This window comes from Zeugodacus cucurbitae, chromosome 3 (assembly GCF_028554725.1).
Source record: "Zeugodacus cucurbitae isolate PBARC_wt_2022May chromosome 3, idZeuCucr1.2, whole genome shotgun sequence".
NCBI classification, from domain to species: Eukaryota; Metazoa; Arthropoda; class Insecta; order Diptera; family Tephritidae; genus Zeugodacus; species Zeugodacus cucurbitae.
The window spans coordinates 47,091,946-47,111,628 of record NC_071668.1 but is presented as its reverse complement, the minus strand read 5'-3'; the positions used below and the strand labels follow the sequence as shown (position 1 = coordinate 47,111,628).

The 19,683-nt window shown below is 34.2% G+C and overlaps 2 protein-coding genes across 2 annotated transcripts; one reads left to right on the top strand and one right to left on the bottom strand.

Annotated features, from left to right (window-relative positions):
* The first annotated feature begins 14,042 nt into the window (after window positions 1–14,042).
* On the top strand, window positions 14,043–15,083 carry LOC128920207 (uncharacterized). Its single transcript, XM_054226983.1, has 2 exons — window positions 14,043–14,262; window positions 14,320–15,083. The coding sequence occupies exons 1-2, from the start codon at window positions 14,249–14,251 to the stop codon at window positions 14,939–14,941; spliced, it is 636 nt and encodes a 211-aa protein (XP_054082958.1). The 5' UTR covers window positions 14,043–14,248; the 3' UTR covers window positions 14,942–15,083.
* Window positions 15,084–15,096: 13 nt separating this feature from the next.
* LOC128920206 (putative nuclease HARBI1) lies at window positions 15,097–16,536 on the bottom strand. The gene is made up of 3 exons (XM_054226982.1): window positions 16,155–16,536; window positions 15,703–16,098; window positions 15,097–15,636 (listed from the first exon to the last, which is right to left on the bottom strand). Exons 1-3 carry the CDS (start codon window positions 16,398–16,400, stop codon window positions 15,112–15,114), a joined length of 1,167 nt encoding a protein of 388 aa, XP_054082957.1. The 5' UTR covers window positions 16,401–16,536; the 3' UTR covers window positions 15,097–15,111.
* Window positions 16,537–19,683: the final 3,147 nt, after the last annotated feature.

Sequence of the window (19,683 nt, the reverse complement as noted above, 5' to 3'; positions counted from 1 at the left end):
AAAAAACGACTGTTTCTATGTCGTTTCTATAGTCGTTTCAAATTGGGGAATCTCAATTTATTTTCAATAAATGTCGTTAACGCCATCAGTAATGCCAAATAGGCGTTCTTAAGTCGTTTTAAAATGATAACGACAACGGGAATAGCGGCGATTATTAGTTAAAAACATATGATATCGTGTTAAGTTTTATAATTTTTAATCAGTATAGTTTTTATAGTACGAATTTAAGAACAACAGCTCTCTGCCGATCCGGGTCCCAGTCTATTTCTTTTTTCTGATATTATGTTGCCAGCTAAAGAAAAAGATCTCTCGGCCGCTGCACTGCTAGCTGGTTTTCTGTGGTATTTGAGACAGATGGCCTAAGCAAATTTGAGAAAAAGAATGCATCATTGCTTTTATTTGAATTCGTAGCTGGGAAACTTAAATGACTTTGTTCTAAGTAACTTTCATTAAAAGAAAACCGTGGTGTCGAAGCAGAAACGGGAGTGGTTGGGTTTGGGTTTTCCGTCAATAACACAGACGATGGTTGTGTAGAAGTTGGTGTATTATATTGAATTTGAGAAATGCAAAAATTCTTTATACAATGTAAGTCATCTAGCTGCATGTTTATAGCAGGCGGGTACAAAAAGCATGTAGCTTTATGCCATATACTTAAATTGGCGACCCATACTTCTTCAATTTTTTGTGTAATGTTCGCTTTTAACATCGATATTGCAGCCACATATGTCATCACTATTCAATTCGCAAATATTTTTTATTTTTAAAATGGATGGAAAAAGATAACACAGCGATGGAGAACTACAAAGTTGTAATTTCTTGAACACAGTTTCATTGGGCTTTCAATGAAGTGGGTAGAAAATGCTGTAAATTTGCTTTTTTAAAATATTTCACAATTTTTTTGCAAGACTGTAAGACATCTGTGAGCTCTTTTGTGTCCGCGAACGACTTATCCAAAACATTGCAAAATAGATGGCTGCTGCAGTTAATGCACATATTTTTTTGCAATACTTTTAACATATTACTTCCCCTGTCAGTAGTAAATTTAACTTTGTCCATATTCTAAACTCCATATTCCTTAACCTTTAACTACTGAGGTGAAATATTTGGGCGTAGTTACTGAGGTGGAGGTAAATAATTTTTGTCAACGAATTTTTTTTTTAATTTATTTGTTTTTAATTGTAGTAATAAAATGATTTTAAATGAATAAAATAATAAATTTAAAGAAATCCAACTCCTAGTTTAACAAAACAAGGTCTTGATTTTATAGCCACTTTTCTTGAAACTAAAAAACAAACTACGTAAAATTTACCACCACCTCAATAGTTAAAGGTTAAACAAATCATCAAGCTTCTTAAAGATATAATCACCCGTAGATCTCTGAAAATCCATGGACTTCATACCCAGCACCATATCATAAAATTGTAGGTCTTTTTGGTCCTCTTTTCGTAGGGGTACTCGCCGCTATAAGCCAGTCTCACCACATAAATCTATAAGCCAGTTTCACCACACTTTAACAGAAAGAGACCTGAAAATAGCGAGATTGAGAGGTTCATATGTTATATATTAAAAAAGAAATTTCAACCGCTCAGCGTCACCGTCGCGTTATTTAGGTATGCGCCATACAAATTGTATTGGCATGAGAATTTTTTGACAGTTTTTAGCCGCTGCCGCTTTTATTTAGGGAAGGCAGTTTCTAATAAATAGCAAACTGGGGAAATTGCGCCAAAATGAATGGTAAAAAGAAAAATGTCAACGGAATTTTAATTCCAAAAGAATTTTCGTTTGATCACACAGCTTTTACCAATTTTTGCATATTTTATCAAAATTAAACATATTAAATTCGTTTAAAATGTCGAAATTCGTTAGAAAGTATCGCGTTCGCGGGTGCACCTCCGAATCGGGAGAAAGGTTTTTTCCTTTCCAAAAAAAGCAGGAGGATTACCAAAAGTGGGTGGAAAACTTGAGGATCCCACCAACGTTGGATTTACCCATCCACTATTCCTTCATTTGCTTCAAGCATTTCGAAGAAAGTGCAGTGGGTGCAAAAAGGTTGAAGACGAACGCAGTGCCCATCCTGAACCTTGGTGAGTTTTTGTTAAATTATGAATATCTGCATGTGCATGTAACAAAGTGTTTGTGTGAACAAAAATGAAATAATGTGCAATTGTGTGTTTTTATTAACAACTAGCAGACCCGACCACACGTTTTTGTGGCTAAGGTATACTTAACTTAGTAAATATAGTCAAAAAATTCGTACGCATAAAGACAAGTTGTGAAAGTTCAACTGTATAAAATTCGAATAATTAATACTTGTTGAAAGTAATTTTATTTAAAAGTTTCAAAAAAAGTGTTAAAAATCTTTTGCGCTTTACTTAAACTGCTTAATCAAGTCAAATACATTTGGTGAAATACAGAATTCTATACCTAATTATATAAAAAAACAACAAGTTAATAATGTAACAGAAATATTATTTTTTAATATATGTTTCTCAATATCTATAATCAATAGCTATATGATTAAAATAATATAAATTAATATAAGAACATAGTAAAATTTTTCTAAACTAACAATCTTGATATAAAAATAAATATTAACTATTTTCCATAATTTTTATAAAATCTATACAAAATAAATATAATGTAAAAAAATCATATAAGTCGAATAACAGCTTAACTAAAAAAAATGTAATTATAATAAATGTGAAAACAAAAATATAAAACTAAAAAATAATAAAATGTATATAATTTAATATAAAAAATAGAAAAATACCATCTAAAACAAATAAAAATAATTATATTCGAGAAATTAAAAGGTTACGCAATAATTTTTAAAACTGAAAGGAGATGACAGATTATGACTTAATTCTTTAATAATAATAATAAAAATGTAATAAATAATAAACGATTAATATATTTATTTATTTATAATTAAAAAAAATTTAAATTAATGTAGATTTTATGTTCAAAATACTTTTTTTTTAATACCGCTTAAGGTTGTAAATGCAATATATGATAAATTAATTAATACATAAGTGGAGAAATATAAAATAAATACAGTGGAACTTCTCCTAATTGAATCACCATAATCCACAAAAAAACTTCCGAGTTATAGAAATTTTCATTAAAACATACATTTTTCGAAAAGCTGTAAAATATATATTTACCCACAGTTATACTTATTTACTTCGCAAAAACTTTTATTTTTATTATTGTTTGACTCTTGACGTCTGTATCCCATGCCTTTGTTATATATATATATATATATATATATATATGATATTACACTTAGACTTTGTATATATATATATATAGAGGCAATTCTGTCTCGATAGTCAAATTTAAAATTTTGTATTATGTCCTGGTCGAAAAGTTTGATTTCCATTCCATTGGGTTTTCATAAAAAATTTAAATAAAATTTTAAACCAACTTGCTAGCTATTACTACAATAAATATATAATAACAATATATATCGGGTGATCCACGCAGAGGTACTTTTTTTGGGCCTGTCTTGGGTCCATATTTCTTCAAAAATTATGCCGGTGAATACGTAACCGTTATCGCGCCGTGATAACCAACTATTTAATGTCTGAAATTGGATCTCGTGATCTCGGCGACATTTGGCTTCAACAAGACGGCGCCACTTCCCACACAAATCAATTTACTGAGAGAACACTTCGGTGTGTTGATATATTTACGTTTTGGGCTGGTCGATTGACAACCAAGATCGTGTAAAATCAAACCGTTAGACTTTTTGTATGAATATGTAAAGTCTAAAGTCTATGCGGACAATCCCTCTTCGATTCAGGCCTTGAAACAAAACATCTGCCAAGTTATTCGACAGTTACCAGCCAAAATGCTCGAACAGTCATCGAAAATTGAACTCAACGGGTGGACCATCGTAGCAGCGGCTAACATTTGAAAGAGATGATCCTTAAAAAATAACTTCCAAAGAATGTAATTTCGAATGATAATAACATTAGCCATTAAATTTGAATTTTCTGTGTATTTTCTTTAAAAAAAGTTGGAAATCACGAAATGGATCACCCTTATTAATTAACATATTTATTTACGTTATTTCCATAAAGTTAAAAATATTCTAATATGTTAATATATAGGATATATAATTATTATAATGTTTTTATATAATTATACAAACGTATATGTATATATAACTGACCCGTAGTTTTTTTTATATAAATAGGCTATGATGACCCACCGAAAAATTTGTGGACTGGTCCTCTTCCACGTAGAAACTGCTGCATTAGAAGTTGCAGCTCAAAAGCGAATAGGGTGTTGTACCAGTTTCCGAACAAAGAAGATGTTCGACAAAGTTGGGCAAAGGCTTGCAACTTGAATGTGTCGCCATCTAATGTCTTGTTTATCTGTCAAATTCATTTTGACCCACAATTTGTCACTAGGTATAAACTTCTGCCTGGGGCTTTCCCTTGTTTAAAGTTAGAGCAAATACTAAATCATAGCTCGTCTAGTACTGACTCTAATTGGGTGTGCCCGCCCGTCGCAAAAACATATAATCGACCCAAAGTAGATATAGGAGAGGACGATATGACTTTAAAAGAATTCGAAGAATTTTCTATTTTAGAAGATAATAGGTTAGGACTAGGACCCCACAATAATGAAGTAGGCTTTGAGGTTTTAGACAGTCGGGGGCGATTTGCTAGGTCGGAACGTTACTATCAGACTAATACGCTAAAATTAAATAAAAAAATCGAAGAGTTGCAGAAAATTATTAAAAGTCTGGAAAAAAAATATGAAGACCTTAAAGTAAATTCAATAGTTGCGGATAAATCTTCAAGCGCAGACGCTGTTACATTCGCGAGGATGATCGTCACCAAGGGCGCTTTCTTCAGTGACAAGGAAAAAAAATTGGCACAAAATGTTAGTTATATGTCCAACAAATGTTATAATTTCATGCGTGACAATTTAGGTTTCGCTTTACCGAGCAATAGTTCTCTATTGCGATGGCGCCCAATTTCATATGTTATCCCTGGTTTAGATGCCAATGTTATGAAAAATTTAGACAAAATTGTCAAAAATATGTCCGTTCTAGAACGTAACTGCGTTCTCTTATTTGACGAAATAAGTATCAAGTCCGATCTTACTTACAACAGAGTTAGGGATGTAATTGATGGGCTTGTAGATTTAGGAGAAGGCCATCGCGAAATGAAAATAGGAAATAAGTGTTTATTTTTCATGGTTAAGGGGCTGTCTTCAAATTGGAAATATGTGTTTTCTTATTACATTACTAAAGGTGGTATTCTTACCAAAACTTTGGCACCTATTTTAATTAACAACATCGCAGCACTAAAATCTATTGGCCTCAACGTGAAGGCTCTAGTCTGTGATCAAGGTTCTTCGAATGCTTCTATTTATAATTCTCTTGGAATTAGCGAAGAACACCCTTATGCAATGCACGAAGGGTCGAAAATTTACTGCTTATATGACTATTGCCATCTAATTAAGTCCGTCCGTAATACAGATTTAGATTTAATTTGCTAAAATATATAATCGCATCTTCAAATTCAATTGATGACTCACAAATAGCTGCTCTTTTGGAAGAGTTAGATAATGAATCGATTTCATCTGATCAGGGAAGTGAAACGGACTAGAGGACAATGTTCAAAGTGATTTTGAAGATCAGTTCGTACCAACGCTAAGGAGTAAAAGTGGACACTGTTGGAGTACAACAAAAGGAACTAGTTCTTCCCGATACGCAATGATAAACATACATAGTTCGAACTGCAAGAGGACCTACTTGGCAGAACAAATCGTTTTATGAACATCTGGAGTGCTTCAACATATTTTTTACGGATGAGATTATTTCAGTAGTGGTTCGCTGGACAAACACCGAAATTATACAGAATCGTCGTGACGATATGACTTCTGCCACATTTAAAGAAACAAGCGTCGATGAGATACGTGCTTTAATTGGAATATTAACACTGACCGCGGTTTTAAAAGACAATCAGCTTACTACAGAAGAATTGTTCAATGCATCATACTGTGGAGCAGAGACAGGTTCGACTATCTGATCAGGCATCTAAGAATTGATGACAAAGCATTACGCCCATCACTTCGACCAAACGATGCATTCACTCCTATCAGAAATATATGGAATATTTTTATAAAACAGGGCTAATCTAGCTACATCCCTGGCTCACACACAACAATCGTTTAATGCAATTCCGTATCTTGGAAAAACAACGACAACCAGCAATATTCCTTTAGGTGAGTACTATGTAAAAGAACTTTCACGGCCTATACATGGTACATGTAGATGTATTACCTGCGATAATTGGTTCACATCGATCCCACTTGCTAAAGATTTGTGAAAAAAAGAGCCCCACAAATTGACCGTTAGATCAAACAAACGTGAAATACCCTAAGAAATGAAAAATTCACGAGCCCGACCTATTGGAACTTCGAAGTTTTGCTATGATGGCCCCTTAACCTTAGTTTCATACAAGCCAAAGCCATCGAAAATGGTATACTTGCTACACTAGATCAAATGTGTTCCGTAATGTCGTGTTCGCGAAAAACTAATAGGTGGCCGATGGCAGTTTTTTATGGCATGCTAAATATAGCATTCGTTAACTCATATGTAATATATTGCTATAACATGATAAGTATTAACCAGAAACCTTTAACACGTAAGGATTATATGAAAAAGCTCTGTGCTTCGCTAATAAGTCCATGGATGAAAAAAAGAATTGAAGTACCCACATTGTCAAGAACTTTGCGCAACACTATTGAAGTCGATTTAGAAAATTCCGGCGACGGAGTCAGTGCTACGCAACAAGAAGACCAATTGATATTGGGAATGATCCCGAAGGTAGTAGCAATCCGAAAAAAAGAAAATACTGTGGTTTTTGTCCTTCCAAAATAAGACGCATGTCGAAAAAAGAATGTGTTAAGGGCAAAAACGATCCCCGTGTGTGGGGAGCACCAGAATCAGGTTTGCAACGGGTGCATATAATATTGCTTGACTTTATTTTTTTGTTCTAAAACAATATACAAAGAGTTATTTTGTAAACAAAAAAAAATTGTTAACCTAGATTTAAGAACGAAAATTGTACCATTTTCTGAAGACTGCCTTATTTTTGCTACTTTTTATGAAAAAAAAATGAATTGCTTTATAAATTTTATATTATCTTTAATTTTATGATTACATGTTTCAAAATGAACTGAAAATGAGTGAAATAAATGATCTCAGTTAAAAAACAAACAGTTTTTATATTTTTAGGAAGCTCAAAATCCATTAAAAGGAGATACGCCATTATGACGTATCGTTATCTTTCCAGGGGTAAAAAATAACGTTATCTTTCTAGGGTTAAATTGTGTCGATGAAAATTTTGAGGAACCAGTTTGTTAATAAGGGTGGTTATTGTCAGGATGATGACGACATAAATTTGGATTGGAATATAGGTCCCGAAGATCGTCATCTAGAGTTACAGGGAACCGAGCAGAATGTGAGCAACTAGCCATTGAAATAAATATTTCTGGCGAAAATTTTGTTGAGGAGGATGACACAGCAGACGTCCACATCAAGCGATATTACACAGGCTATGGTATATACCAGAAAATTTTGTGTAAAATCCATTGCGAAAAATGTAAAAATGCAATGACGAAGACATAAAGCGACCTTACGCTTTATTCGGAGGCTCTTATCAAAGCCAAAAACTACAAGGAAGACACCGATTTACGGATTGTCAATCCTGATGATAGGGTCTTCGAAGTGTGTCGACTTCAAATGATGTGGTACGTCAGGCTTTTCAACAAATATGCGCACTATTCGAATGTTCGGAGTTTAATGTTGTCCGCTATTAAAGAAAAAACGGAAAATGTTTTCCCTCAGTGGTTTTCGGAAACCGATGAGTGCCTTGACCATAAAATGAAATTGTTAGAATACCTAGTGACTGTCCTTTTATATAAAAATTCTAAATGGTTATTGACAGAGGAATTAGACAGGGAACGACATCGGAAGCGCGTTGACAAACTGAACAAATTGTAAAATGTTGCAAGCCTTTTAACCCTATGTTTTAAGAGCATCCTTCGGGTAAGTAAACCTAACGAAATGAGAATAATTACATTTTTTAATTGATTTTTATCTTTATTCTTTTTTTATTTTCAGCCTCTTTTCTTCTATTTTCAGTTTTCTGTTCTATTTTCAGGTTGTTCTACTTTCTTCTCTTTCTTTTTTTATTTAGCACATACATATGTACAAATGCATCTGAGCCTAGCTTTTTTAAACACAAATGTTGATCTTAATCAAGATGGATTAAGTCGTGTTTAAAAAAGCAGGTGAAATTAAATGACTTGATTTAATTATTGAGTCGTGTGAAAAATTTCCATTGTAACAATGGAAAATTTCGCAATTCAGAAATGCATTTTTAATTTTTTTTTAATATTTTTATTTGTATGTAAATATGTAATTTGTAAATATAAATATTATATTAATTTAATTTATTTGAATTTAATTTTATATTAATTTAAATCGTAATATATCTATAAAATACATAGATTCATTTAATTACGAACCAGACATCAATTACTATGCAACGGCAAACGTTTGGTGATCAAAAGAATTACTGAAAATGTTCTTGAAGGAACTATTTTGACAGGAAAGTTTAAAGGAGAAATTGTTTTGTTACCACGTATTCCGATGATACCATCCGATTCTCCCATACCATTTAAAAGACTACAGTTTCCCATTCGTTTAGCTTTCGCGATGACTATAAATAAATTTCAAGGCCAAACAATGTCTATTTGCGGATTATAAATTTTATATTAATTTAATTTATTTGAATTTAATTTTATATTAATTTAAATCGTAATATATCTATAAAATATATAACAAAATATTTTAATGTAAATAAATGAAAATTGTATCTTTTAATTTTATATATATATATATATTTGGCGTAGGAACCGCTTTAAGCGATTATAGCCGAATCAACCAGAGCGCGCCACTCATTCCTCCGTTTTGCTTTTTGGCGCCAACTGGAAACACCAAGTGAAGCCAGGTCACTTTGCACTTGGTCTTTCCACCGGAGTGGAGGTCGTCCTCTTCCGCGGCTTCCTCCAGCGGGTACTGCATCGAATACTTTCAGAGCTGGAGTGTTTTCTTCCATCCGTACAACATGCCCTAGCCAGCGTAGCCGCTGTCTTTTTATTCGCTGAACTATGTCAATGTCGTCGTATAAATCGTACAGCTCATCGTTCCATCGTCTGCGGTATTCGCCGTTGCCAATGTTTAGAGGACCATAAATCTTGCGCAAACCCTTTCTCTCGAAAACCCCAAGAGTCGTCTCATCGGATGTTGTCATCGTCCACGCTTCAGCGCCATACATCAGGACGGGAATAATGAGCGACTTATAGAGTTTGATTTTGGTTCGTCGAGAGAGGACTTTACTTTTCAATTGCCTACTCAGTCCAAAGTAGCACCTGTTCGCAAGAGTGATTCTGCGTTGGATTTCAAGGCTGACATTGTTGGTGTTGTTAATGCTGGTTCCCAGATAAACGAAATTATCTACAACTTCAAAGTTATGACTATGGGAGCCAAGACGCGAGTGCGCTGACTGTTTGTTTGATGACAGGAGATATTTCGTCTTGTCCTCATTCACCACCAGACCCATACGCTTCGCTTCTTTATCTAGTCTGGAAAACGCAGAACAAACGGCGCGGTTGTTGCTTCCGATGATATCAATATCATCGGCATACGCCAGGAGCTGTACACTCTTGTAGAAGATTGTACCTTCTCTATTTAGTTCTGCAGCTCGTATTATTTTTTCCAGCAATAGATTGAAGAAGTCGCACGATAGTGAGTCACCCTGTCTGAAGCCTCGTTTGGTATCGAACGGCTCGGAGAGGTCCTTCCCGATCCTGACGGAGCTTTTGGTGTTGCTCAACGTCAGCTTACAGAGCCGTATCAGTTTTGCAGGGATACCAAATTCAGACATCGCGGCATAAAGGCAGCTCCTTTTCGTGCTATCGAAGGCAGCTTTAAAATCGATAAAAATATGGTGAGAATCGATTCTTCTCTCTCGGGTCTTTTCCAAGATTTGGCGCATGGTGACTATCTGGTCCATTATGGATTTTCCAGGTCTAAAGCCACACTGATAAAGTCCAATCAGTTCGTTGACGGTGGGCTTTAGTCTTTCACACAATACGCTTGAAAAAACCTTATATGCGATATTGAGGAGACTTATACCACGGTAGTTGGCGCAGATTATGGGGTCTTCCTTCTTATGGATTGGGCAGAGCACACTAAGATTGCAATCGTCAGGCATGCTTTCTTCCGACCATATTCTACAAAGAAGCTGATGCATTCACCTTATCAGTTCTTCGCCGCCGTATTTGAATAGCTCGGCCGGTAATCCATCGGCCCCCGCCGCTTTGTTGTTCTTCAAGCGGGTAATTGCTATTCGAATTTCTTCATGGTCGGGTAATGGAACATCTATTCCATCGTCATCGATATATTATTTTAATATAACTATAAAATAAACAACAAAATATTTATAAATAAATGAAAATTGTATCTTTTATCTGAAAACAATAAAAATGTCTTTAATTTCCAGCATACATACATATGTATGTATATCAATTTGGGATATTAGCTACCCAGCAGATTTTGGGGTGATCGTTTGAGACCTCCTGGATTAATCCTTTAGGAGATATTCTATACTCCCTATTACTCCTAATCCGTTTTTAACATTGCATGTCATTGGAACGCGAGTACTCCTTTTAACCTCCTAATGGAGATCTCTATGATTACTGCTATAGGAGATCTCTATGATTAATCCCAAAGGAGATCTCTATGATTACTGATATAGGATATCTCTATATACTATAGGATATCTCTATGATTACTACTATAGGAGATCTCTATGATAAATCCTATATTATTTTCAACCTGCAATTATTTTAACAAAAACAAATTTTTATAATTTTATTTATTATTAAAGTTTTTTAATTAAATGAATGTACATGAAATCTATTATTTTTTTATATTATAAGTGTTCCTGTAGAACTGAGCCTTACATTTGAGATATGTACGCCTTTTTGATCTTTGCCTCAAAATCAGGGTATGAGTAATCATCTTTTAAGGCCTCTAAAAATTAAACTTGTTAAAAAAATAGATGACATGAATTGAAATTATGTATTACCGTAAACAAATTTATTGAAAAGTGCATAATTCTTCAATGCAACTTTTTTTTGGCTTCATCCCAATTCACTTTTAAGAGCAGGGACTCCGCAATCACTTCATCCAAAATTTTTGATAGGGGTCTCTTTGAAAATTTTTGGTTCAGATACGCCACCTATAATAAACTCAAACTGTTTAGTATCATCTTATCAAATGTATTTTATCATACTCACAATTTCTTCCTCAGGCTTATTCAAAAGCAAGGATTCTGTAGATGCTAAATCGTTCATGTTTTAAATAGAAAATATCATTAATTCAATCTTCATCGGTGGAAATATGTCAATAATCCGCTCCAGGAGTATAGTGTTCTGCGCCGATATTTCCTCTAGCTTCCGTATTCTTTGTTCCATGTTTCTTTCTTTCCACATCATTTTCATTTTGTGTATTATTATTTTGTTTTTTTTTTATATATATAAATTATTTAATTTTTTATTCACTAGGCGTTTTAAATGCTTTTTAGAGTACATTTAATTATCAATTTAAAATATTTAATACTCAATAGATATAAAACACTTACGTCTGCACGCTTTAAAAAACACAGTTGAAATGAACAATTGCTTGAAGACAAAAATTAACAATTATTATTTCCCGTTAAATTGTAATTTTTGAATCAAAAGTACGATTTTTAAGCTACGAAAAATTAAACAATCTCCTTTATTGCTCCTTAAGGAGGACAAAAGGAGATCAATACTGAAATGAAGTAAAAAAAATCACAATAGAAGTATGAAATCTCCTTTTTTGCTCCTAAAAGATGACAAAAGGAGGTCAACACTAAAATAAAATATAAAAAAAAACACAATATAAGAACAAAATTAAAAAATCTCCCTTACTGCTCCTAAAAGAGGTCAATAGGAGGACTCCTTCATCGCTCCTTTCAGGAGATCTCGCTTTTAAATCTGCTGGGGAATGAACTCAAAAACGAGTCAACTGATAGTCATGAAAGTTGGCAAATACATGTAATTTGGTCCAACTTAGATGATAGGATATTTATTATTCAAATTAATCGTCTCTACAATTAATAATTAACATTTTGTTTTACTTATAATTTACAGTTACATAAATACAGCCAAATATATAATCTAAAAATAACAGTGAAATTAATTCACATTAAAAATTCAATTGCTATTTTTAGTAAAATGCCACTCAAAAAATCTAACATTAACGCCCGTAGCAAAAAGACTCGACGTGCACGTGTTGAAAGAGTTCATGAATCAATCGAACAGATAACAGAAAGAAATTCAGCTCAAAGAATTCGTGCACGAGAATCACGAGAACAGCGTGGTAATCGTCGACAAGAAAATGCATTGAGAGCCAGGGTGGCACGTCAACAACACATACAGTGGCTCAAACGCAAAATGGGACACCGCACTGTGCTACAGAAAGGGCCTCCAGTTTGAGTGAAAATTATATGTACATTTTTTTAATAAAAAGTAAGCAACATATTTTGAACATATATTAGCTAGTTCCTCGTAAACTTGGTAACCAATCTCAAACGCAAAATGGGACACCGCACTGTGCTACAGAAAGGGCCTCCAGTTTGAGTGAAAATTATATGTACATTTTTTTAATAAAAAGTAAGCAACATATTTTGAACATATATTAGCTAGTTCCTCGTAAACTTGGTAACCATCGCCCAACTTCATGGCAACTAAGCCAAAAAAAACATACACACCTATGATTTGAATGTCAAATGCAAAATGGGACACTTTTATTTTTGTTTATATTTGGATACATTTTTTTAAATTAATATTTAGTAGCATAACCTTTTGCGGTTAAAACGGCTTGGAGACGTCTTGGCATAGATTCCACTAATTTTTTGCAAAAATCTAGTTGGAGTTTTAGCCACTCTGCCATTATTGCAGTTTTAAGGTCACTGATTGAGCTAAATCGGTTTTTGTATGCACGTCTAGCCAATTCTTCCCATACGTGCTCAATGACATTTAAGTCTGGTGATTGTGGAGGTGGTTGCAATAATTTGGGACAGTTATGGATTAACCACATCTTCGCAACTTGGGAAGTATGCTTGGGATCGTTGTCCTGGTAAAAGGCAAAGTTGCTCTCGATACCCAATTTAGCTGCACTTTGCTCAACATTTGCCTTTAGTATATCAAGATAGGAAAACCTATTCATATTTCCCTCGACAAACGTTAAGTTTCCCACTCCTGCACTGGACTTACAGCCCCAAATGATCACAGAACCACCACCGTGCTTTACTGTGGCACGTGTATTTTTACGTTCAAATTTTGTGTTCGGTTTTCTCCATACGTAGCTCCTGCCATCAGAACCATGTAAGTTAAATTTACTTTCATCAGTAAATAAAACCTATAACACCAAATATTTAGACACATTTATCACATTAGTTAACTTTAAATTGTCCTACCGTATTCCAAAAATTGTTTGCTTTTGATAAGTATTCTGTAGCAAAATTTAGCCGCTTTGCTTTGTTTCTAACGCTGATAAATGGTTTTTTCCTCACAATTCTACCGTGAAAATCAAAAAGTTTTAATTCTTGAGCGCTAACAAAAGGATTAAATTTCACTTCCTTCAATATTCGGCGCTCATCATGGGAATTAAGTTTCTTTCCTTGACCTTCCCTACTTTTGTTGGCCAAACGAAACTCCTTGATATATCGCGTCACAATATTCTGCACTGTGGATCTGCGTTTTCCAGTTTTTTTTTGAAATTTCTCGAATTGATAGTCCTTCAGACTGAAGTTTCACAATTTCTTGCCGCTCTTCGAAATTTGTTTGCTTTCTGCGCGGAGCCATTTCACAAAATACTTAAACATAACACACGATGAATATACAATGAGTATTTATTGAAATTAAAACGCAGAACTTGGCTGACTTCATAAACGCAGTTTGCAATGCAACATTGAAATGCCTAGTGTTCATAAACGTCATTAGCATATTTTTGGCATTGCCGTGTGTTCACTATCGCCTGGCAACCCTTTCTGATGCGCAACAGTTGTCAAATTTGTGCATCTGTTTTATTTTGGATGCTTTTTGGATTTTTGCGGTAATTGAAATGGCTGAGACATCGTAAGTAAAAACTTTTTCGCATTTTCTTTCTGTTATATGATTTCTTCGTTCTTATAGTGAAAAGAAGTGGAGCCATGAAAGGAAAAAGCTCCTTTTGGAAGTGCGTCTACGCCATGAACCGGATTTTTGTGCCAAAAAAAAGAAAAGGAGTGCTATTTGGGAGCAAATAATGCGGGAGATTAAGGAGGTCGAGGGCACATTTCCCTTTTCAAGAGATGAAGCAACCAGATGTTTTATAAATCTAATGGGCACATACAAAAGAATTAAGAAACGCAATAACACATCTGGCGAGAGTTCCACGAATTGGGAATTTTTCGATGTCATGGATGAGGTGTTTGGCAGCCGTAGTAGCGTTCAGGTGCCCAGTGAAATGCTTGAAAGTTCTCTAGAATCCTTGGTGGAAGATTTGACAAGCGATAGCCCGTTGACACCCACCGATTCCCACGCGCCAATGAACTTAGATGCTACACCTTCAGAAAACACTACTCAAAGGTTTGCTATAAAACGAAAACGATGCGAAGTTCTGGAGTTTTTAAGTAAAGAGTCTGAGGCAGATGCCAAAGTGATGAAAAAACTCTTGGACATCGAAGCAGAAAAAATTGCGGTGGAGAAGGAGAAAGTAGCTGAGCTGAAGGAAATCCGTGCCTTATTTCAGAGAATTGTAGACAGGTCTCAATAAGTTTTCCATTTCTTGTTCACCTTAACAGATTAAAATCTTTTTAGATAAATACAAACAAAATACATATGTATTTATTGTTGTAATTGATCTCATGAAAAAGCGATATAATAAAAAAGTATTATTTATAAAAAGTATTTTTAATTGAAAAAGCAAAAGCAAAGAGAGATGCATTAGGCTGATAACAAAGTTGCCAATGCATCTCTCTTTGCTTTTGCCTCTCTTTGTCCTGGTAAAGTGACTTCCTCGAGTGTTTCAGAAGTGATGGCATTTGTTTCTGCGATTAAATCATCGGCGTTGTTCCCTTCATTTATAATAATAATATTGTGAATAATCATACAAGCCATTGTTATTAATTTTGGCAAACTTGGATTTTTAACTTCGATATACTTTAGAATTCTAAATTTCTTCTTCAAAACGCCAAATGCCTGTTCTACAACAACCCGAGTTGAACTTAAAATTGCATTGTACTTCGATTGCATTGATGTCAGGAATCCATTATCGCGATAAGGAACCATAACACACATCTCCAAAGGATAACCTCCATCGCCCAAAAAATGGTAGTTGGGATAAATATTTATTTCTTTGTTAATTATGGCCTTCTTGATAGGGCTCATTTGCCAAATTGAAGCATCATGGCATGCTCCCGGACACCCTATGAACACATCTATGAATTTCATACGGCTGTCGACAATAGCCTGGCAAAAAATGTTAACCAAAATTTAAAAATAATAATTTTTTCATAAAACAAAAGAAATATTTACTTGAGCAATGATTGAGTACGTCCCCTTTCGATTCCGGTAACTGATTTCATCTCTGATTGGCTGCGAAATGGGAATATGTGTACCATCGACGCACCCGAGTACAAAAGGAAAAGGATTGAAACGTAGAGTTGAAAATGCTTCGCTGGTTTGCTTTTGTTCAGCTTCACTTCTTGGAAATTTGATGACGTCTTTCTTTAAACGGCAGATCATCTTTATTATTTTTACAAAGACTTTATATGCGAGACCAACAGCTACTCCAAAACGATCGCTGACATCTCTAAAAGAACAATTATTGCTCAGCTTCCAAATTGCAATTTGCAAGACCTTTTCCAAAGAAATTCCAATTCGTCCAGTTGTGCGCGGAGGCCACCACGGCATTAACATGGTCTGCAAATTCTTTAAACCATATATGTTAATTATTTTATATTAAACATAAATTAAAAAATAAATACCTTGAATGTGCTCTTTTTCATACGAAAATGAGCATAAAAAACGTCATCCTGCATACATTTTATCGTTTTGCAGAAGTTGGACGTTTTTGGAATTTTCCTTTTTGGGCCACCACCGGTTAAAAAAACACGCCGGCGCTTTCGCTTATTTAATATTTTTTTAATGAACACCACGTTACTTGAATTTCTTTTTTCGCCAAATTCTAGGGCGTTTTCAAAAACAAAAGTGCACAATTGGTCAAGATTCATTTTTACCACACAAAGAAACACGACAAAGCAATATTGCGTTCACAAACGTTAATAAATGTCATTGCATTATTTGACAAATCAGTGTTACCATGCAGTGTTGCTTTGCATCGGTATCGCATCTGTTTGCAGTGTTGCATTGCAAACTGCGTTTATGAAGTCAGCCCTTATTTCAGTTCCAAGAAATAACGGTGTCCCATTTTGCATTTGACATTCAAATCGTATGTGTGTATGTTTTTTTTGGCTTAGTTCCCATGAAGTTGGGTAAGGGTTACCAAGTTAACGAGGAATTACTAGGAATATATGTTCAAAATATGTTGCTTACTTTTTATTGAAAAAACTTTTCGTTTTTACTCAAATTGGAGGCCTGTTTTGTAACTTAGAGCGGTGTCCCATTTTGCGTTTAAGCCACTGTAGATTCATTTAATTACGAACCAGACATCAATTACTATGCAACGGCAAACGTTTGGTGATCAAAAGAATTACTGGAAATGTTCTTGAAGGAACTATTTTGACAGGAAAGTTTAAAGGAGAAATTGTTTTGTTACCACGTATTCCGATGATACCATCCGATTCTCCCATACCATTTAAAAGACTACAGTTTCCCATTCGTTTAGCTTTCGCGATAACTATAAATAAATCTCAAGGCCAAACAATGTCTACTGTGTTAGACTTGGAAAATCCATGTTTCTACCATGGGCAATTATACGTGGCGTGTTCACGAGTAGGAAGAACATATTTGTATTAACAAAGGGCCGATTGACCAAAAATATTCTACATGAGATAGGCTTCGAATAAGCAAAAACAACAAAAAATCAATTGTCAATGAATTCTTTGCAAAATACAAGAACAAGTCGAAGAGAGATTCATGAGAAATGAACGGGACATTCTTTAAAAACTGTATACGGAAAAATTCAAAAAACCAAAACCTACACACATACATACATATGTTTCCAAAAACCATTTCTAAAACCTATTCTACCTTCATATGGGAAACGCATAACATTTTCGACTTGAAATTATGATTGCTAAATTTAAGTATAAAGAAAATCCTTATCGTAATGAATAAGGTTAAAATTAAATTACTGTTGGAGTTTTCACAGCAGGGATAACGTCTGACATTTTTAAGTTTGTCAAAAAGAAGCTGACTTATATACATAAGTACTTATGGCAAGTTGAATCAAATTATTTTAGGAAAATTATTTCTAACTTTATTAAATAATCTAAAAATCCCTGTCAGTCTTAATAAACTACACCTGCCAACTTGCCTTATCGTAATGAATAAGGTTAAAATTAAATTACTGTTGGAGTTTTCACAGCAGGGATAACGTCTGACATTTTTAAGTTTGTCAAAAAGAAGCTGACTTATATACATAAGTACTTATGGCAAGTTGAATCAAATTATTTTAGGAAAATTATTTCTAACTTTATTAAATAATCTAAAAATCCCTGTCAGTCTTAATAAACTACACCTGCCAACTTGCCTTTTTTGAATAAACTAAAATTCCCTGAAATATCATCTTTTTCTACATATGTATATAAGATAAGAAATTTTTAAATAAAGGTAACCGCAAAAATATGCATACGCATTTTCTTTTAAAAAATCTACTTCTAAATCTTCTAGCTCTGAATTATCACCTATTATCCTATTAAAAGTATGTTCTGGTCGGGGTAAACCTTAAAATTTTTGCCAAGAGAGAGCCCGTACTGTATTGTCATTGCACACGCTTGCTATTATTTCGTGAGTCTGTTCTCTAGTCATTTCGTTTTGCGGAGTGGGTTCGCAATTTCCCTTTACTACGGTATTGGCGTATCGTAACCTTCTAAATTGTCCGAATTAATGTTCTAAATTATCCTGCAAAGTCGTCTCGTCTGTAAACTATTGAATCTTGTCAGTGACAAAAATCGCCACAATCGTCTTAAACTACTAATATTTAAAATCCAACCCTGAATTGAATGAATTGGTATATCCGAACCATTTTCATTCTCTCCTCAAAAAAATTTTCATAGATCTTAAAACTCCTACTGCTTCATATAAAAAGTTTATTTGAGCGTCTGTTGCCGAAAATATATTTTTTGGTTGGTAAAAGAGCTTCAAAATTGCTGGACAGAAAAACGGAGCTACATATATGAAGCGAGCATACCCGAAGCTACGGTGTCTCCCATAACCTGGGAGGCTAGATTCACTCTCATCTTTTGAAAATTGTTCGGAAATACATATATGTGCTTCAGTTAATTTCTGTTCTTCGAATTCTCTAAACAATTCATGGTACTCTTTAAAATGTGGGGACTATAAAAAAATTATGGACAAATACAAAAACTTAGATCCTTGATCTGAAACAAAATGGCAAGGTATGAGACCAATATTTTGTAATTGGGAGTTGCCCTCAAATATATCTTTTTTGGCAACATCCCCTTTACATGTCCCATGGACAATAAAATATGAAAGTGGATGTGACCAAGGCATTCCACCAACACATTGAACCATAATAGTCATTGCACTATTGCCTCTACTAGACGTACGATTTTCATCGCCGTAATCTTCAACTCCTTCTATTTTATCAAATTTAGGGACATATTGAAAATGATTCATAAGTGTAATTTCGTCACATAAAATATACACGAACTTTTGCTTCACGAGGCCAATCCGAAACAAACTCGTCAAGAGTTCTCTTATTCGGAAACCTAAGATTGGCTTAAGGTGTCTATAAGCTAGAGGTGAAAAGAAATATATACTAAAGCTAGTGTTTTAAAATTGCTATCGTATGTACGACCTAACGGATTTCTATTAAAGTTTTTCGTACTATTGCGCACTATGGCGCCTATTTGTGGAGGAAAGTTATGGCAAAAGTGGCCTATCGCATCAAAACCTTCAATTCTTTTTTTAATTCTTCATCTAAAAGCTTATACATATTTCCTAGACAAATCATCTAGTTGATATTTTAAATAAGTTATTTTCCTTTATTTTTCTCTAATTCATTTTTATACTCTCGCAACAAAGTTGCTAGAGAGTATTATAGTTTTGTTCACATAACGGTTGTTTGTAACACCCAAAACTAAACGAGTTAGATATATGTAGGGTTATATGTATATACCAAACTGATGAGGTTGAAGAGTGGAGTTCAAATCCGAATGTCTGTCTGTGCGTACGTCCGTCCGTCTGTGCAAGCTGTAGCTTGAGTAAAAATTAAGATATCTTGATGAAACTTGGTACACTTATTTCTTGGCAATGAAAGCATAGAAATGTTGCTTTCGAAAATGAGCAAAATCGGACCACTGCCGCGCC

What these genes read in the sequence shown, in the direction of transcription:
- LOC128920206 (XM_054226982.1), bottom strand. Translation starts at nt 16,400, where the DNA reads ATGAATCTTGACCAATTGTGCACTTTTGTTTTTGAAAACGCCCTAGAA. An exon ending in TGAAAAAGAGCACATTCAAG is followed by an intron (nt 16,099 to 16,154) that starts GTATTTATTTTT and finishes TATGGTTTAAAG; the next exon opens with AATTTGCAGACCATGTTAAT. An exon ending in CGTACTCAATCATTGCTCAA is followed by an intron (nt 15,637 to 15,702) that starts GTAAATATTTCT and finishes ATTTTTTGCCAG; the next exon opens with GCTATTGTCGACAGCCGTAT.